Source organism: Glycine soja, chromosome 6 (assembly GCF_004193775.1).
Source record: "Glycine soja cultivar W05 chromosome 6, ASM419377v2, whole genome shotgun sequence".
In the NCBI taxonomy this organism is placed as follows: domain Eukaryota; kingdom Viridiplantae; phylum Streptophyta; class Magnoliopsida; order Fabales; family Fabaceae; genus Glycine; species Glycine soja.
This window is the reverse complement of record NC_041007.1, coordinates 11,496,167-11,513,403: the sequence shown is the minus strand read 5'-3', so window position 1 is coordinate 11,513,403 and position 17,237 is coordinate 11,496,167. Positions and strand designations below refer to the sequence as shown.

Sequence of the window (17,237 nt, the reverse complement as noted above, 5' to 3'; positions counted from 1 at the left end):
TTTAACTTAAAATCTTAAGACTCAAATTTATGTGTATGAGACTTTATCTCACACTTGTACTCTAATAGGTTGGACACCACTTGACACTTGATATATATATATATATATGTGTGTGATCAAACAGTGATATATACTAGATTACTAGCTATAACTTAATTATAAATATATACGTACATCTGTAACCTAAGTGTCTACAATACACATACATACATATGTAAAATCTGTGTCATAAGAAAAACTGAATGGTTGCACGTTAATTAAAGTTGGTTTATTTGTGTCATCAGCTACGAGCCGGTCAAATCTTCTGAATGATAATATGTACACCATGTCCCGGTTCTACAATCATTCTATATGCCGGAGAATGCCTATAACTAGGAGACAGAGAGAAGCTAAACTTGGAGATGATAAGTGCTAGCACAACCTTCAATTGAACCATGGCAAAGTTCTTTCCCAAGCACAAGCGAGTACCCAATCCAAATGGCACATAAGCATGTGGAAACTTGCAAGCCTTGGAGACACCTCCACTGAACCTTTCTGGTTTAAACTCATTTGCATCTGGTCCCCAAATATCAGGATCTCTGTGCAGTGTTGGGATCAGAGTCCATAAACAAACGCCTTTGGGAACATTGAGGTTTCCAATTTGGATATCTTCGTATGCCTCCCTTGAAACAAAGGCTGCTGGTGGGTATAAACGTAGCACTTCTTTAATCACCATTGCCACCTGTAAACAGTAATCAACCAGAATGAAAAGGGTTTATAAATTGTCAAAAGATGTGAACTCAAGAGGGATTTGTGCCAAGTTCTTCCTCCTTTAACATGAGAAGGTTATGTTCATAACTTGTGTTTATCTCTTTCTTAGTAAACAATAGATATGCACGTTACAAAAAAGAAAATATATATCTTTAACAATTTGACTTGACTTGACTTAATCTCTATTAACATATATACATGTTTGGTTTGCTGTTGCGAAATTACATATGAGGCAAAAGTAATTTTTCTAACGGATGAACATCATTGTTTTTGTGTTCATTTTACTTTTGTCTGTTGGATTTGCATTGGAATGTGTGTGGCAGCATTTTTAACAGCAAACCAAACATGTACATACATATTTGTTTTGCAGTTGCAAAATTATGTTTGAGTAAAAAGTAATTTTGTCAACGGATCAGCACCCTTGCTTTTCCGTTCATTTTGCTTTTATCAGTTGGATTTACATGGGAACGTGCATCACAGTATTTCCAACTACAGATCAAACACACATAATCTTTTGTCTAATAGAACTTAAACTAATAGAAAATTTAGTAAGTATAAAAAAAATGATGCATATTATCAATGACATGCAAGACAAATTATATGCTTCCACAAAATCATACTGCATATATACCGTTTTCAACAGAGGGACAGAATCTGCATCTGGTACGCCATTGGGGCAAAGTTCAGCCACCTCAGTCCTTATACGAGTTTGCCATTCGGGGTGCAAAGCAAGAAGCATCAAACACCATGAGGCTGCAACAGCAGTGGTTTCATGGCCAGCAAAGTAAATGTTTTTGCAGTTATCCACAATGAATCGCTTGGAGAAGTCCTTCCCCAGACTCTGATCAGTCATTGCTGCTTCCAACAGCAACTGCATCAAATCCTTCTCTGATGAGGATGTCTCTGAGCACTCCCTCTTGCGTTCCTCCACCAACTCCCATATCAGTGACTCTATCTCTTTCTCCAAACCTGCTATCTCATTTTGCTTATTTGACGAGAAATGTTTCAGTTTGTCACTGTCATTAATTAACAATCAGTAAGTTTCAGGATACAATTAAATGCACCATTCTTAGTTACTTTGTGACATGCATGTATAAAGTTTTTTTTTATCCATAGGAATTAAAGATAGATACAAGGAGATTTACAACAACTTACGCATCATACTCAATCAATTGAATTAGATTCCTTTGGTATGCATGTATAAGGCTTAAAGACACACCCAAAGTTATATAGATTTTAAATAAAGCCAATTAGAAACTTACTTTTTGTGACACGCATTATATGATGCTTTTTGGTTTAATTTAAGTATCACACTTGAATTCAAGTGTCACACATGCAACTATGTAGATTCATGTGTTTGAATGTAAGAGCTGTACAATAAGATAGTAGAATTTTAAAAGGATAAAATGTATTTTGGCCTCTCAAATTCTGGTCAAAATTATTTTCAATTCTTACAATTTAAAAATAAACAATGATTCCCTCTCCGGAGTCTTGAAAAATTCATTCGATTGAGTTGTGGTTTTGGTGGTTGTCATATTTGAAAATGTGGTAGATATGTTCCATAGTCCTATACTTTATTTTAACTTGACTAGAGACAACATTTAACAATTTAAAATACAATAACTAAAATCACTATTTTTGAAATGTAAGAACTAAAACTATTTTTGACAAATCTTGAGTGACCTAAACACATTTAACATTTTAGCATAATACAACATTGGCATACCGGAAACTGCTGAGTCCAAAAAGGAAACCACCGTGCTTGGACATGGCCTTCTGAATGCTTCTAAGCTTTGAGAAGACTTCCTTTCCCTTGGAATAAGAATGGCCAAAGCAAACCCTTGAAATAACATCAGCTGAGAAGCCCCTCAAATTTACATCAACTTTAACTTCAGCAGTGGCACTTCCTTGGCTCTCGATAAGTTGCTCCCATTTTAGTAGTAATGGCTGCGCTGACTCTATCATTAGCCCCACCATACCCTGCCATAGTGATGAATTTCACTTCAGATTCACTGTACTAGCACGTGTTCTTTCTGCTCACCCAGGATCATTTATTTAATTTTTTCTTTTATACAAGAACCACAATGAAGATCAAGCTTAAACTTTCATAGATACTATCTAAACTTCTTCATTATTAGGCCGACCCTACTGAAATGGATTATTTATTTAATTATACACATATATTGAAAGAGAGGACGAGCCTTAGCACACTGATAAAATTAGGCCTTGTGACTCTCCCTTATACCTTTGCATAACGATATGTTAGTTAAACACATATATTCAAAGCCTAGCTAGATTTTGGGGTTGATTTACTATAAGCTCTGGGGCGGTTCAGGTGGGGTACTTTCCTATAAAGCAAACAGGTGGAGAGGGACATCCCTATCCATCCTTTGATTCACTTTCATTTTCCTCCAAACAATTGAATTAAAAATTGATTTCATCTTCTAGATAGCGCAGGTACAATTCCTACTAGCTGGTGATAATCTTTAATGTAGGGAAGTTACTACACAGCATGTGCAAATAATGTATTACTATACTCTTCTAGAAATATGTCAGAGAACAGGCTAGGTACCAAATATAGGCAAAATTACCAGAAGAAGGACTGCATAAAAACAAAATAAGGTAATTGCTGTCTTAAAGACAGGAGGGGCTCACAAAAATTATCGTTTAGACTAGTGTAACTTGAAAAGTGTACTTTAGAAACTATAGACATCACGAGGACATGAATATATGATACCAGATATATATACCAAATTTTAAAATTACTATATGATAAAAAAAAATGAATATAAACACAATGCATAAATTAACATAAATAAATCTTAAATTAGAAGAGGGAAATTGTATTTAAAAAAATAAGAATTACTATAATTATAGTAAAATAATAAATTTAATTAATTATTGTGGTATTCCTATTTATTACATTAATATATAATTAGAAGTATTTAAATTGTTCCTAAAATGTCTAATACAAATACATAAACTCATATATCCAAAACAAATAAGACTTATACACACACAGATAAGTTGAGATATTAACAGATAGTTACAAATTTATATATACCTTAACTTTGTCCATGAAGAACTCAGCTGCGACAAGTTTCCTCTGTTGTGCCCAACTGAGCCCGTTGGCTCTCAAAATGCCATTGCCAAGCATAGGTGCAAGTTTGTTTGTTATGTAAGTAGGCTTACCCAAATCCAAAGTGATAGACTGATTCATTTCTCTCACTAGATCCGGTTGGTTCACATACAGGTGTTGCTTCATCCCTGTGGAGTAAGTGTACAGTAGACCTGCATGACCAGATATTCATATTCATGTCTCCTAATCATTAATTGTTAGATGCATAATGAACACCATTTTGTACAAATTTTGATCTTATGTAATAATGATAGACACTTTGTTTTAGTCATGTCATTAAATGAGCCCCCATTTAGATAACCCCAACGTTACGCTCTCCCCATTGGAGAGTATCAACACATTCTTTAAGATATTTTTATTTTTTAGTTTAATAATGAAGTATTAATTAAAGGTATAAAACACTTTCAGATTGTCCATCATTAAAAAAATTTATCATTGGTATTATTTTAAAAATAATTATTATAAAAGTTAATAAATTTATCATATATTATCATGTGATTGAATGATAATGTAAAATTATTTTATATTATTAATGAATGATTTATTTTTTTATTAAATTTATTGATAATTATAAAATTGTTTAAGTTTCAATTTTTTATTTAATGTATCTTATTTGTGATTTTTTAGTTCTTAATAAATTTATAATAAAAAGTGTGTTAAAAGAAATATGATAAAAAAAAATATTTTATTAGCCCTCTTCAAAATTGCATATGTACTTATCTGTTTGTTGTATAATTTTTTTGTTGAATAAAGAAAGAAAGAGAAAATAGAAAATATTAGATAAAATAATTAATAGGATAACAAATAAGATAAATCTTAGACTTGTTATATAGACTCATAGGCCCATGAGTGCCCAAATTGAAACACAACAACAGCTGTAAAGTTAACAACTACAAATTTATTTGTGGCTTGCACTAGCTGGTATATAAAATTAACATTTAGTCGTACAGTTTAAGATATGATATGCATCCATAGAGGTTGCTTGACTTTTGCCTGGAGAAGACAACTTGATGTTGGCCATATTCTGCATTATTTAGATAATAAGAATTTTGCAGAACATTCTAAGTATAGAAGATAAGATACTCATGTATCTTCTAGATCTCACGTTGGTCAAACTTATTATCTATGTTTATTTGTTGTCTTTTTCTTATTTTTCTTCTTTTAAATTCAATTGCATATATCTTAAGAATAAAATTTCAAGAGAGTTGCTATGCATATACAAAAATCTAAAATCTTTGGTACAATTATTTTTTGATCAATAGTTGAATGAGAGAGAAGCTAAGGGAAGAAAAAGCTTCTCTATAGTAGTTCCAAAACCTTTAAATTTCAAAAATGCTATAGGATTTGTCAATTTTCAATCCAAATTTTGTAACAGAATATGGATTGTAGCAACAAGTGAAGAAACCTCTTGTTTTTTTGTTCCGTAAGCTGCAAATGCAGGCAAGACAAATTATACAAATGATCAAATAGGAAGGATATAATAACTGAAATCATAAGCAATCCTCAATTACAACTTACAAATGAAAGATTGTATTGTGTAGATTAGTTAAAAAAAATGAAAATGTTTAACCATAATGCATATATAATTACTTAAAAGAAGATTTAAAGGATATGTCTTTTCTGGTCCATCATCTATTATTAGCTTTTTAAAGTGTCAAAATCATGTTTACTTTAGAAAAATCTCTGCTTTTTTCTCTGCCATCCCAATCCCAATCTCAATTTTCCCCACTTGCAAACTATATACACAATAAAGACGAGTCGAACGAGGAATGTTCAAAAAGATTTCTGTCATGTCTAAAACTCAACCAAGTCGGTACCACTAAATGCATAAACACGGGGCTTAAAGAAGAAGACATGGCAAAAATTTAAAAAACGTGATAGCACCAAGTCTTGTTAAAATTAGTGCTCCAACAGAGTTGCACAGTTAGGCACATATATACTTTGCTAGACTATCGGCAAAAGTTAATAACCTATCTTTAAATTCATGATTGCCAAAATTTGAAACTATTTGACACACCCATAGTTTTTTACTCCATACTTTAGGATAAATTTCTTCCTGAGTTCTTATTAACAAAAGAAAATAAGAAGTTAAAATGAATTGAGAGTGTATTTGGATTATAATTGTGTTGAACATAACCAATTTTATTTTTTTTCACTCAACTGGTGTTGTTCTTTTTTCGTTATGTTTTGGAAGGTGTGAACTAATGTTTGGAGGAATTATAAGATTGGTTTAATGGTTGAGAAGAGGGATTTTAAGGATTGGGTTGAAGGAATAACGAGAAGTCGTGGGTTCCAATTTCCTCACTAATATTGGTTCATAAAAAAAAACGTATAACATCTCTGTCTTTTGAAATTCTTGATGCAAAAATCATAGGATACACACGTCTTAGACGTGTAAACAAACATACACTTATACGCCTCAACTTTTTAAGAAGTTAGGTGGGAAAGCTTCAATAAATAAAAGTCCATGAGTTACTTTTAATTTACAAAAGAAACTCAATTTTTATTTTCTTCTGTTATGAATTTATTCAAACAAGTCTAAATCTATAAATAAAAAATGCAGAATTTTTAACCAGGTTTGTAGTTGTCCAACATCCTCAGCACCAGATTTGTTTACATACATAAAACATTTCTAAGAAAAAATGGTTAAGATTGATGAGACCAAAAGTAAGAGAAGAAGAAGAAGAAGAAGAGAAGGGTACCATATTGTTTCCTCCAGTGTTCAAAATAGGGGAAGAGGGTTGCAGTGTAGTCATGTGCTAGAAACTGATCAGAATGGTTGGAGTTGGAAGTGGAAGCAGCTTTGGCCTGAGATTGAATTCTCTGCATATCAGGCAGATTCCCATGTAGAAAAGAAGGTGGAGGCCCTTTTATACCTTGCATTTGTAGTCTCTTTCTCACCCTTTGAGACTCATGCCACAAATTACCATACACATAAAAAATCCAGCTTAGAATCCCCACTACAGCAACTGAAAAAACCAGTTTCATTGCTACAAACACCTCCTCCATATCTCTCCCTTCCTCTCTTCTGCCTCTCGCTTTTCACTCTAGTAAGTAGTAATCTAAAGTGCTACACAACACATAAAAACTATATATTATATACTAATATGTCAGGGAGCAAAAGCTGATTTTTTTGGCCAGTTGTAGAGTTTTATTATATATATATTTGAGCATAGAGAAAGGGATGGGAGAGAGAAAGAGTGAAGTGTCTTTCTGTCCAATAAGGGGTGGTAAAAGATTCTATAAATGCAATCGGGGAATGAATCACCACTAGGAAAGTAGACAACAAGCTGAGAATAAGGACTGCAACAGGAGGAGCCAGTGACATATGCAAAAAGCTTTTCATATATGCATGAATGAATGCAGTATATGATATTATATTATATGTGCATATGCTTTCATTAGTGGAAACTCCAATGTTAATGGACCACAAGTCAGATAATTTAAAGGGATAAGCATTTGTTTATTCATTAAATTAAATTATAAGTATGTGTAACAAGGAGATGTTTACAAGCTATATTGTTTTTATATGATGCATTATTAACATGTTTTACGTAATAAAAATTAGTATAAGATATACCTTACCAAACCAATAAGTTATTGGTTCAATATTCTTAAATAAGATCTGAGATATAGCATTGAAAGAAGTTAATGATGGTGTAAAAAACTAAAAAGTATATTATATATAACTTATATACTTTTTATGATATGTGAATTTAATAACTTTTATTTCGCATATAGTACAATGGACACTATATAGGTAGCATATTCCTTTCAGCTTTAAAGCTAAAGAGATACCGACGTACTTGATGTAGAGATATCGTGCCTATTAGCCTTTATTTTTCTGTCTATGATAAGTTTCTGTATATTATAATGGTAAAGAATGATATGTGATGCTTTATTTATGAAGTGGGGAAACTTAATGAACTTGTTGCTTGATGACACCTCCCTTGTCCTCTGACGATTTTTGGTGTGTTCTAAAAAGGAAGTTCATATCCCCAACACCTCGGATCTTTTTCTCGATTCCTCACTTTGACTTCGTTAAAAGAAATTTGTTGTGTAAATTCTTCTAGGTATTTTTATTTTTCAGAGCATGATATTTTATGCCTTTTTAGAGGAATTATTTCTGCTATAAAAAATGAATTATTTGCTAAACTGACGGTATTTCACTCTCCATTGGTTAAAATTTAAATTGATGTCTTTGTTTAAAATCGATTGTTAAGACATGAAATAAGTCTCAGTCGAGTTGAATTCAATGATTTGACTTGATAAAAATTGATTCAGTTGGAGGACGAATGATTTTAATATAATTATTGATTGATTATTTCATACAAAAATAAGAATAATACGAAATTAACGGAAAATTTATATGGATTTAATAATATAAAATATATTATTTAATGCATATGTAGAGAGAGTTGATTCATGTTAATTGTTAATTAGCTTTTTTTTAACCCAAATTCAATTTAGTTGGTTCATGAATCATGTATCAAATTAGGTTAAATTAATTTTTTGTCTTTTAATTTATTTATTTAAGTTTAATTTGATTTTTTTATTTTTTTAATTTGATCCGCTAATTTTTTTTATTTAATTTGGTCATTTAATTTTTAAATTTTTTTTTAATTAAAATTGACATTTTTTATTAAATTATCTCTCATTAAAACTTGATATCAAACATAAAAAATTAAATTTATTAAATGAATGATATTTTGAAGATAACCTGATTAAATAAAAATTTATTAATTGAGATTTTTTTATATCACACAAAAAAAATGAGATGTATTTACTACTTATATTCAAGACAAAAGAAAGTATAATATGTGAATGCTTACCTGAAATGTTTATCTTAAACTTGTGAATCTTCTAATTTCACATAAACTTAAAAAAAAAATTACAAAATTTTACTAAAATTATTAAAATGAGTGCTTCGCTTATATGATCACATTAAATTTTGTGACTAAAAATATTTTTTTTATTGGTGCACACTAGTTAAAAACATTATTTATTTAAGAAGCCCACTTAAGAGAAAAATAGGAGGGGGTTTCTTCCATCCAAACGTCATGATTATTTTGCATTTTTATATATGTTTTACAATCATCTTATGTTATTTGTGTTTTTTATTTTACAACTTATTACTTATTATTATGTTTGCTATTTATTTTTTCTTGTTTTCATCTGTTATTTTCCAAAGATATATATTGTATAGGAGCGTCAAGTCATTTTTCCCTTCATTTAAAACAGTTTCTATACATAATCTCTGGTACGGTACCTTTCGAATTATTGCCTGTGCGTGGTTTTCATATCGAATGGTCGTTTTCAACAAAAAAAATTATTGATTAGTGTTATCGAAAGTTTTTTATGCAAGTTTATAAGGATAGCCTTAACAAGCTTGGAACCGTGAGCCAAAGGGAAAGTGCATGAATAGACAAACATGATAACGGAACGAGAGAGAATCACTGTGAGCAATAAATGGAAACCAACGTGCCTTCTTGAGGATGTGACTGAAACTTCTATCATGATTCAAACATCATTAGGGACGCAGGAACAAAGAAAAAAAATACTAATGGCGATGGATGTACCATGTAAGAAACTCTGAAATTAATTCTCTTTGGCTTAACCATATTTGTTTCCACTGCCTTTACTACTAATTATTGACCCTACAGATGAATGCAGAACCTTGTGTTAAAGTTTGCATAATCGAAATATTTATACTCTTAGTTGTTACCTCCTCATTCCCACTCTCCTATGGACTCTGGTCCAAAATTTCCCAGAACCACCATAATCCTAAGAGAAGCTTAAGTGAAAACGGAAAATGAAAAAGAATTAAAAAGAAAAGAGAAAGAGGGGTAGCTGCCTAGCTGGTGAGGAAGAGTTCAACTTCTCTGTCCAACATCAATGAGACAAAGAGAAAGAGGGCTAGTTCTAGAAGGGAAAAGATGAGGAAAAAAGGTTCTGTCTTTTTCTTTTACTTTTTTTTTATAAAAAAAAACAGAGAAATTGAATCTCAGCCTTTAAAATGTTTTAATGACACGTGTTTCATAGAAATGAAAGGAAATGGAGTTTTCAATTTCTACCGGTAATGGAGAGGATCCACACTCACCCGTGAGGGTATCGGGCATGCTTGTCTCCAAACCGTACCCGTCATATAGTTTAAAAATAAAATAAAAACATTAAAAATTAATTTTAAGAAAGAAAGAAAAAACTAAACAACAATATTTTGATTTTCTATAAAATAATATCGTCTTAAGCTTCAATGTATCTTTATTCCCTTAAATGTGAGTTTTTTTAGTCCTTCGAATTTAAAAAGTTTTTTTTACTAACTTGATTATGAAAATTTTAAACCTTTAGATGTTTATTTTAAAATGTAAATAGAAAATTAAATTTTGACAGTTAAAAGTTATCAAAAATTGCTAATTTCTTATTCCATCTTTGGTTCATACTGTGCAGAAGGAATAAAAAAATATATTGTAAATTTCAAGGACTAAAAAAATAACTTTAAATTTGGAGGATTAAAAAAAATCACTAAACTTTAAAGGACTAAAAATATAATTAAGTACACCATATATATTGAAGAAAAAAATATTTTATCATTTCACCATATGCATATTTGATCTTAAACTTCTAGTCTTATCATCAAATGAACGGAAGAATCAATCATGACTTGATAATTATTGTAATAAAAATCTTAATGTGTCATGGATTTACACTTCAATTACAAAATAATTATTAACAAAAAGTTAATTAAGTGATATACGTTACATAAAACAAAAATAACTTAGTTATTATACATATTAGCTAATGGACGGATATATCCATATCCATCTTCGTCCTCATACCATTCTAAAAATCGGATGTTTTCCTACCATCTTTGATCAAAGGAGGAAGTTTTCGTCAAACTTATGATAGAGTGGTGTCCGTGGATATGAATTTATTTGTCATACTCACTCCAAAGTTATCTTTTTGAGCTTATGTGAATAAGGTGTTGTTGGGTGGAGTATTATTTAGGTCATTCTTTGTATAATTGGCCCAACTCTGAATGTTAGATTAATTTGGTCATATTTATCGAGAAGCTAAGAAGAGTGTTGATGCCTTGGCCAATTAAGCTAGGAAGATGGAGGAAGACTTGGTGTTTTTTTAGCATCAACATGCTAATTTTATCAGTTGCTTTTATTTGATGTCATGGGAGCTGTGACTCGTGTGATCTATGTGTAGTATCTGTTTTTTGGGCATTTGTTCTGCACAATACAAAAAAAATGGTGTGTGAACATTTCTCTTAGTTTTTAAATTTTTTTAACATAATAATTTTGTGTCATTTTTTTTGGAAGAATTTTTTTATATATTTATAGTCTTTCACCCTTTAAATAATCTCTGTCCAAATTTTATGCCTTTGTTTAAAATGGTTTCTACATATTATAATTGCTTGTACCATTTGAATGACTTTGCAGTTTGAACATATGATCAACGCTATTAAAATATTTTTTGGCACATTAGCATATTTTTATTGTTGTATAAATTCCATTTACGTCACAACAAATAAGAAGTAAAATTAGAATAGTTTAGTGAATCGGATATAAATTTTACTTAATGAAAGAATTTGACAAAAATTAATAAAAAAAATAATACTACTATACTACTAATCTCACTCTTACACATCAAAGTTAGTTTCTCATTGAAATCAAATGGTATTTTCCAATTTTACATTATTTGGATTTATTAGAGGCATCATTATTTTCCAAATTTCAAATGATATATTGAGAGAGAGTTTCAATCTTTATTTTATTTTTCTCCTTTTGAATCTTCATCTAATATGTATAGGAGAGTTTCACATTTCTCCAAAATACGTGTCTCGATCAAAAAGTGAGCAAATATAAGTTACTTGTCTTATCTTCTAACAATTTATACCAAAAGATAGTTGTTTTTCTTATGCATAGACATGCTCCTTTGTTAATTTTTTTTCTTTTGTTATGTCTTTCTATCTTACGTCGTGATAAGTTGACTAACTTTTTTCTCATGATGGTATTTATAAAACATAATATTATGTTTTTCATTAAATGCTAAAATATTTAAAACATTAGAGTATTTAAAAAAGGATATCACAAAGTTTTCAAATTATATGAGGTTAAGACTTACAAGGTATGTAAGATTGACTAACGAAACAAACATACACTAAAGAAACTTTGGACGCTTTAGAAAACACATAAGGTATTGGACACTTTTCTTATGTGTTTGGACGCCATTGATTTCAATAACGTTGGGTGCGTCTAGGATAGAGGACTATACCTTTTATCACTTTTGGACACATTCAATTCCCTGCAAACTTAACACACTTGTTACTATTTCAAATTTTAATAACTTTGTTATCATAAAAAAAGGACGGGAGAGTCTTTTTTTTTTTGTTTCAAGCATTTTCTTATCATAAATGAAAACACTTTCTAATGATTTTTTTTATAAAAAAAAATTAAGGATTCCAAGACGGTATTTAGAATCCTCAATTTTTTATTTATTTTTTAAATAATTCTAAAATGGGTCTTCTAAAATTGTCTTAGAAAATAGACTTTTTAAAATGATTTTTGAAAAAACTGTTTTAAAATTCTCAATTTTTTTATTTTTTTTAAAAAAATATTTTAAGACGGTTTCATAATATAACCGTTTTAGAAATTATATCTTTCTAAGACAATTTTTGGGAACCGTTGTGAAAAGTGTTGACTTTTCACGACGTTGGCTTCAAAGACGATTCAAAATCGTCGTCGAATGACTCCTAAAATCGTCGTCAAATATATTTTTTCTAGTAATGTTACTTCAAATGTATCAATAACAAAACAAAATATAATTTCATTTCATCAAATAAACCTTTGGATTTCAAAGATATGTCAGGTCAAACAATCACACAAGATGGTGAAACTACACAAAACACAATTATATTACTTATCATGCAATTAGTCTCAAAGGAATCAAAATTTCATCATAAAAGGATAAATAGATTTTTGAACTAGCATCTACTATTTTTAAATGTTTGAGATAGTAAATAACACTACTAATAATTATATGAAAATTACAAACTTACACGACACATGCAAGCCTACCCTACAACTAGGAGTTTGAACCTTCACCTAACCATTTTGACCTTTTATGCATCATCAGCTAAAACACTAAGAATTGGTTTATGGGAATGTACATGTAAAAATGAATCATCTTTGTATCGATTATGATTCTAGTCTTATGGTGAAATTTGTGATCCATGGAGTTAGAGCTGGTTGTTCTTTTCGATCAATGGTTGATACCATTCATTGGTGGCTTTTGAAGGATTAACATGTTGAAATTGACCATGAGTATAGGGAACATAATAATGTAGCTGACTTCTTAGTCAATGTGGCTCATGTTTATAGTGTTGATTTACACATTTTACGGGACCTCTCACGTGGGTACTTTTTTGTTTCTTGTTGAAAATGTTATGGATCTCCCTATGACTCATAGTATTTTATTGTTAGTTAGTTTGTTTGGGCTTTATTCCTTCCTTTAAACCAACAAAAAAATTGAAAACCCCAAAAATAAAAATAAAAACCCACAAAAAATTGATGCTCATAAATAGAATGAGAAAGAAAGACAATGAAGGTACCAACCAAGAATGATGCTAAAAGGTGGAAATGAACGAATGACAAGGATGATAGGGAGTGAACAATTGAAGCCTTAGAGGAACAAGATGCAAAGGTTGAAACTCAAAGGAATAAGGGGATAGAACTTACTCAACAATGACTTTTGCTTTGGGGAGACAATACCCAAGAGTCAAAAGAAAGTTAGAGGCAAAGAGTTGTGATGCTATTAGGGTTGGGTTAAGGTTAAAATGAAAGAAAGAAATAAAAAAATATTTTATTTATATCAAGGTTGTTTTTCTCTTGAGACTAGTATACTCAAGTTGGTTTGAGCAATAATAGTTGAAAATTTTAGACTTCAACCCGACTATATTTATCTAAATCAAACTTTTTTATTCACCTGATGACTTGTCATAAATTAACCGTTTTGTCCATTTTTCCCTTAGGTTGCTTGATTTTGTTGATAACCCCTACAAACATATTGATGCAAACCTTTTGTAGGCAAAAAAATTTAGGTAATTTTTCACCATTTCTAGCTTAATTGTACTAACGAGGAACTAAAATCAACCAAGCAATTTTAAAGAACATCTAATCAACATTATCTTATAACTTCTTTAAGTGAATTCTTGGGCCACGTCCTATCTTCTCCTACTGAATTTTGTGCACATCATGAATGAACTCTTCAATAATTATGGCATTGTTAGTGGTTCCTCTTCTTGTAAAAAAAAAAACCCAGCTTGGAAGGAACAAATGATGTCATTTAGCAAAGATTGTGATTTATTCACCATAATCATAGTAATAAAATTCTTATAATTTCTTTTATTATTTACCCTTGTGTACTATACTTTGAGTATTAATTAGTAGGAAGGAAATAAATTCATAGCAAAGGGATCATGAATAAGCTTTCAAATGTCATCATTAATTAGGTGTCAATATTGCTTAAAAAATATATGGCTTAGGGTTTGCTATATGGTATTGTAGGTTTGCCATTTCTCTTATAAGTTATTGGCACAAGAATAATCACCTCTACAATTTATTTGCCACGTGAACCTTCCCTAGTGTGTCCAAATCCATCAAATCATATTGATCCATGACTCGCATTAGCGTCTCAACCTTATTTGAGAGAAATTAGGATCCAAGGTAATTGTAGAGATGAGTTAAGATTATTTGTGACTCCAAATATGGACATAATAAGATGATATAGAAGCTTGCATATAAACTAGTATATATTCACTACTTTCCCCTCAGTGTAACACTAGCCCTATATCAATAATAATAACCCTAAGATTATTTCCTTTTTTCACCAAAACCCTATGTCTGTGTGCCTCCACAATAGATATTGGGTTATGACTAAGTTTATTTCAAAAAGTTATTGTTCTCCCATAAGAAATATGGGTTTCCATGATCATTGAGAAAAATGCTTTTGTTTCCCGTAAAATTTCCAACATTTGCCTATTTGCTCGACCATTATTTGCCCATATGACATTCCAGAGGAAGATAAATTCTTCTTCAATTCCTTCATGAGAAATTAATAATAAAAGAAAGACCCAATAAGTAGTATGCTATGCATGAACCTCCATCTTTATTTCTCATATTCATGGTGTCTTTACCACCATTTTTTTTTTGCAAAAGGCATTGACTATTTCATCCTTTTATGGAAAAATTGGTGGTGGTGATTTACCAATAAAAGATTGTGGTTACCTTCTACATATTTAACATTCATCATTTCAAAATATTTGAGTTGAGGAGTTTGACTTTAGATGTAGGACGTAAGTGGCTTGTAACATGTACATCATTGTATGAAATAGTTTTGGGAGACATGTAACACTTTTCATGTTCACCATCAACCACAACATTATTAATCCCTGTGTGAATAAATATAGGTCATGATGTGTGAGTACCATGTCCTTTAACTTTGTAGAATTAAACTATTCATCACATTTTCTTTTTTTCTTAGTCCACATCATTGGTTTGCATGATGATGTAGTTGTAGAGGCATTTGATCAAATTATTTTACACATGAGTTAATGTTTAGATTGTTTCCTTTAATTATTGAACCACTCACAACCTAATTAGTGACAGAATCATTCCCATTGAAATGATTTATAATTTGAATTTTCTTTCCTTTTTTTTAATTCCATTCTTGCCAGTTAATGAGGTTCATTTTTATCTTTATGTGTATAACTAGCCAATCACCATGCAAATCTCCCTTCTTGTTATTGGCACACACATTAATTATGGATATATCCTTTATTTTTTTTTATTAAGTGTTGCTGCCTTCTTTCTCGCCTCATTATGATTTTGTGTTGTCTCCTCAAGTTTACAGGTGGACATTTGTTTTCCATTTCTAAGTTTGTAGCTTTTACAATAACTTCATCGATATTACCTACCAAATAAAAAGCTTGTTCAAGCAGAGCATCTAATTCTCTAGAAAGTCGCCACTACCTCCACCACACATTTGCGAGCCACGTGATCCTGGTAGTCATAACGGGTGCAATTGATGTGCATTCCTTCACATTCAACCTTATACCAATGCCTATTCAACTAGACATTGCTTGCAATTGAATGTGTCAAGTTTATTTCAATATAAACCCTAACGAATCTCTTCCTCTTCACCTTTATTGACTTCCTCGTTACTAATGTCATGACTAGCAAATAACTTTCATCATACTACACTAGATTTATGTTATATTCGATAGAACATTTTAGTTAGCTTATAGCTTTTTTTACTAGCTGAAAAACTCATTTGACTATTCGGTGAACAAACTATTTTTAGTAATTTCTAATATTTTTTAAAACACTACTTGAAACAACATTTTTTAAAGCGTTGGTTTCTAACTTTTTATAGTTTTTTGCACTTTTATCCTTAATATATTTATTCATTTTTCTTATTACCTTTTTTTTAAATAAATCATGATTTTATTATTTTTTTATCATTTTATACTTTTTAGTTACTTCAATAACTAATTTTACCAAACACTTTTGATTTAATAAACTAACTTTTCATCTCCCAGCTACCAATTTTAAGCTTTTAGCTACTAGCTAGCTTTTCAGTTGGTTTTGTCAAACATGGCCTTAGACTAGAGAATTTGATTCACACCATGGTATAGTCAACCTTCACTATAGGACAAACAAAAATATGGACTCTAGTTTGTGACGGATGAAATCTCTTGTTGTATCAAACTCTATCATATAAAAACCTTTATTCAGATGCATGATATTAAAAATCATGTAAGTGTCGTCATTTTTCAGCCTATCATTCGTTGTATTAAAACCAACAATCTTTCACAAGACTTTAATCACAAATGAATCATATAAGGATTACACAATTCCTTGAAAACTTGACCATCCAAAAATACCTTGAGCAACAATCTATCTCTTTCGTCATGTACCATGCAATCATCTTTTGCGCAAAAATGACATCTCACACATGTGGACTTTATCTATATTGATGGAACCAATCATTTAAAAAAATATATTTTTTCATTTTATTACCTTTCATTGTCATCTTTCTCAAGTTACTTTTCTGTTTTATTATGTGATAAAAATTGCTACTCATGTCGTTTTACAGAAAAACACAAATCATTCCATATAATAAAATGTCTAGATTCAAATATATAAAATTCCATCATTCACCGATGAAATCAACAAAAATATAGAAAATAAATCAAAATAATAAACACATAAAGAATAAAGCTATAGTGACTTGATTAAAAAAAATAAAAATACACAAGGCCTGGTAAAATATTCAATGGGCA

The 17,237-nt window shown here is 30.4% G+C and overlaps 1 protein-coding gene across 1 annotated transcript; it reads right to left on the bottom strand.

Annotated features, from left to right (window-relative positions):
- Nucleotides 1-229: 229 nt before the first annotated feature.
- On the bottom strand, nucleotides 230-7,140 carry LOC114415659 (cytochrome P450 714A1-like). Its single transcript, XM_028380459.1, has 5 exons — nucleotides 6,592-7,140; nucleotides 3,815-4,041; nucleotides 2,477-2,730; nucleotides 1,382-1,766; nucleotides 230-721 (listed from the first exon to the last, which is right to left on the bottom strand). The coding sequence occupies exons 1-5, from the start codon at nucleotides 6,896-6,898 to the stop codon at nucleotides 296-298; spliced, it is 1,599 nt and encodes a 532-aa protein (XP_028236260.1). The 5' UTR covers nucleotides 6,899-7,140; the 3' UTR covers nucleotides 230-295.
- Between the last annotated feature and the right edge of the window lie 10,097 nt (nucleotides 7,141-17,237).